Source organism: Octodon degus, unplaced genomic scaffold (genome assembly GCF_000260255.1).
Source record: "Octodon degus isolate 3935 unplaced genomic scaffold, OctDeg1.0 scaffold00199, whole genome shotgun sequence".
NCBI lineage: Eukaryota > Metazoa > Chordata > Mammalia > Rodentia > Octodontidae > Octodon > Octodon degus.
Window position 1 is genome coordinate 2,822,046 of NW_004524775.1, and position 1,867 is coordinate 2,823,912.

General features: G+C 43.8%; 1 protein-coding gene across 1 annotated transcript in view; it reads right to left on the bottom strand.

Annotated features, from left to right (window-relative positions):
- Herc2 (HECT and RLD domain containing E3 ubiquitin protein ligase 2) overlaps positions 1–1,867 on the bottom strand; it is a 215,642-nt gene that overhangs the window by 107,458 nt on the left and 106,317 nt on the right. The window contains exon 45 of the mRNA XM_004644472.2: positions 7–109. Coding sequence (XP_004644529.2) covers positions 7–109 — 103 coding nt within the window. The remainder of the gene's footprint in view (positions 1–6; positions 110–1,867) is intronic.

Consider the following 1,867-nt stretch of genomic DNA (forward strand, 5'->3'; position numbering starts at 1 on the left):
GGAGACGGCTGGGTGGCTGAAGCCAGTAGCTGCTGCAGGAGAATCATAGGGGGCTGAGGTCCTTCAGGAGACATGTCCCCCAGCTCCGGGGAGGCGGCTGCTCCATCATCTGGGTTTATAAACAGAATATACACACTGGATTTCCATCAGCAACACCTAATTATTAGTAAAGAAAATGCGCTGGGTATTTTAAACCAGATCTAATTATTGTTTAATTATTGATTATTGTCCTGCTCTTGTCCTCAGTGGTTCCTGCCACTGGAATGCTTATGGAACTGCGCTGACACATCTCACAGCATAAGGCCCCCAAGTGGACAGCACCACTTGCAGCCATTCTCTCTTCCCATCCCAGCCCTACAGTGGTAACCGTAATCATGAACTATTTGTCCTTAATACTTAACAAGATGTCATTCATTACTGTTTTAATAACTTATAATCAATAATTTAGACAACTAAAATCTTCACACTCAAACATCAAAGAAAAAAGTAGGCTCTACAGAATTTTTCATTCACTGCTTTCTAACCTCCTTCTTTTGTTCATCTGTCATGTAGAGCCAACACAAGTTATTTCCTAGATTCCTACCCTTGGTCTCATTCTCCACCTTCTCCTCCTTGTTGGCTCTTGGCGTCAGGAACTCCTGTTTTAGTCACCTCCCAGGTTGGTACTTCTAACTCTGACTTCTGCTAAGGCTGTTCAGGTCACTACAGAACACTTAATTCTCAACGTGCTGCATGGTCAGAGTGATGCCTGAATTTTGTGAATGCCTTTTGGTGAGGCCTTTAAGACTAAGCTTGCCACAGTCCCACTGACAGCTATAGGCCTGAGGACAAATACACAAGATTTACAGTATTTTTTCTGCACTTGTTGGTTCTATTTGGTGACAACTTCAACTAATCATTTAGACCAAAGGGATTAGAAAGCCTCAAGAAGCACTTAGTAAATAATTCAGGCTTAGGAGCCAGTCTCTGCTATAATACTCATCTCTGCCATTGTAGAGCAAAGGCAGCCGAAGTATACACAATGGCTGGGCCTATGTCCTTGTACAACTTATTTACAAAAGCAGGTGCCACTGTCATTGTCCAACCCTGCTACAGATACCATCAAGAGCCCACCCCTTCCCCAAGGCATGGAGAGTAACCCTGACTCACCTGTTCCATTACTGCTCATAAGACATCAGCCAATCACAGAAAAAAACTTGACCCAATTCCCAGGTTCCTGCTCCCTAATCCCTGGAGAGATCAATTATTTTCGAAGTTCTTAACATCTCCACTACTTAAGGAATCTGCAGTTCCAATCAACTTCTCTCATATTCAGCAGATTTAAGAGTATTTTCACAACACCCACACCTTCTAAGACTCCAAAATAAGCTCAAACATCCCATATCCCACTAGACTTCCTAAATTCCTTTAAACCCATCATACCTACTGCTCTTCACGTAACTCAAGCTTAAAACATCGGCATCTTTGCCTTTTTGCTGGTTTCCCATCATTACTGTCTATCAGGCTCCTCCTCCTTTCCACTTTCCATGCCTCTCCCTAGAAAATACCCTGTCACATTTCAAATTCTCTTATGCTCACCAGTAATTTAACTATCCCAAGTATCAACACTTGTCACATGGTCTCCCATCACAATTCAAGTCAGCCTCCAGCTTCACCTACTCCGAAAGGACATCAGCTGACCTCTTCAACTCTAGCCCCACCATTCATCAATAAGCCTCAAGCTGTAGCAAGCAGAGTTGCTTCATACTCTCCAAAGACTCACTGTCTTTATTTGTGCTCCCTGTGAGACCCCCACAGAGACTTCCTGTCAGCCAAAACCTGTCTGCCACACCCTTAAAAGGGCACCTGCTCTTGTCCTCAGTGGTTC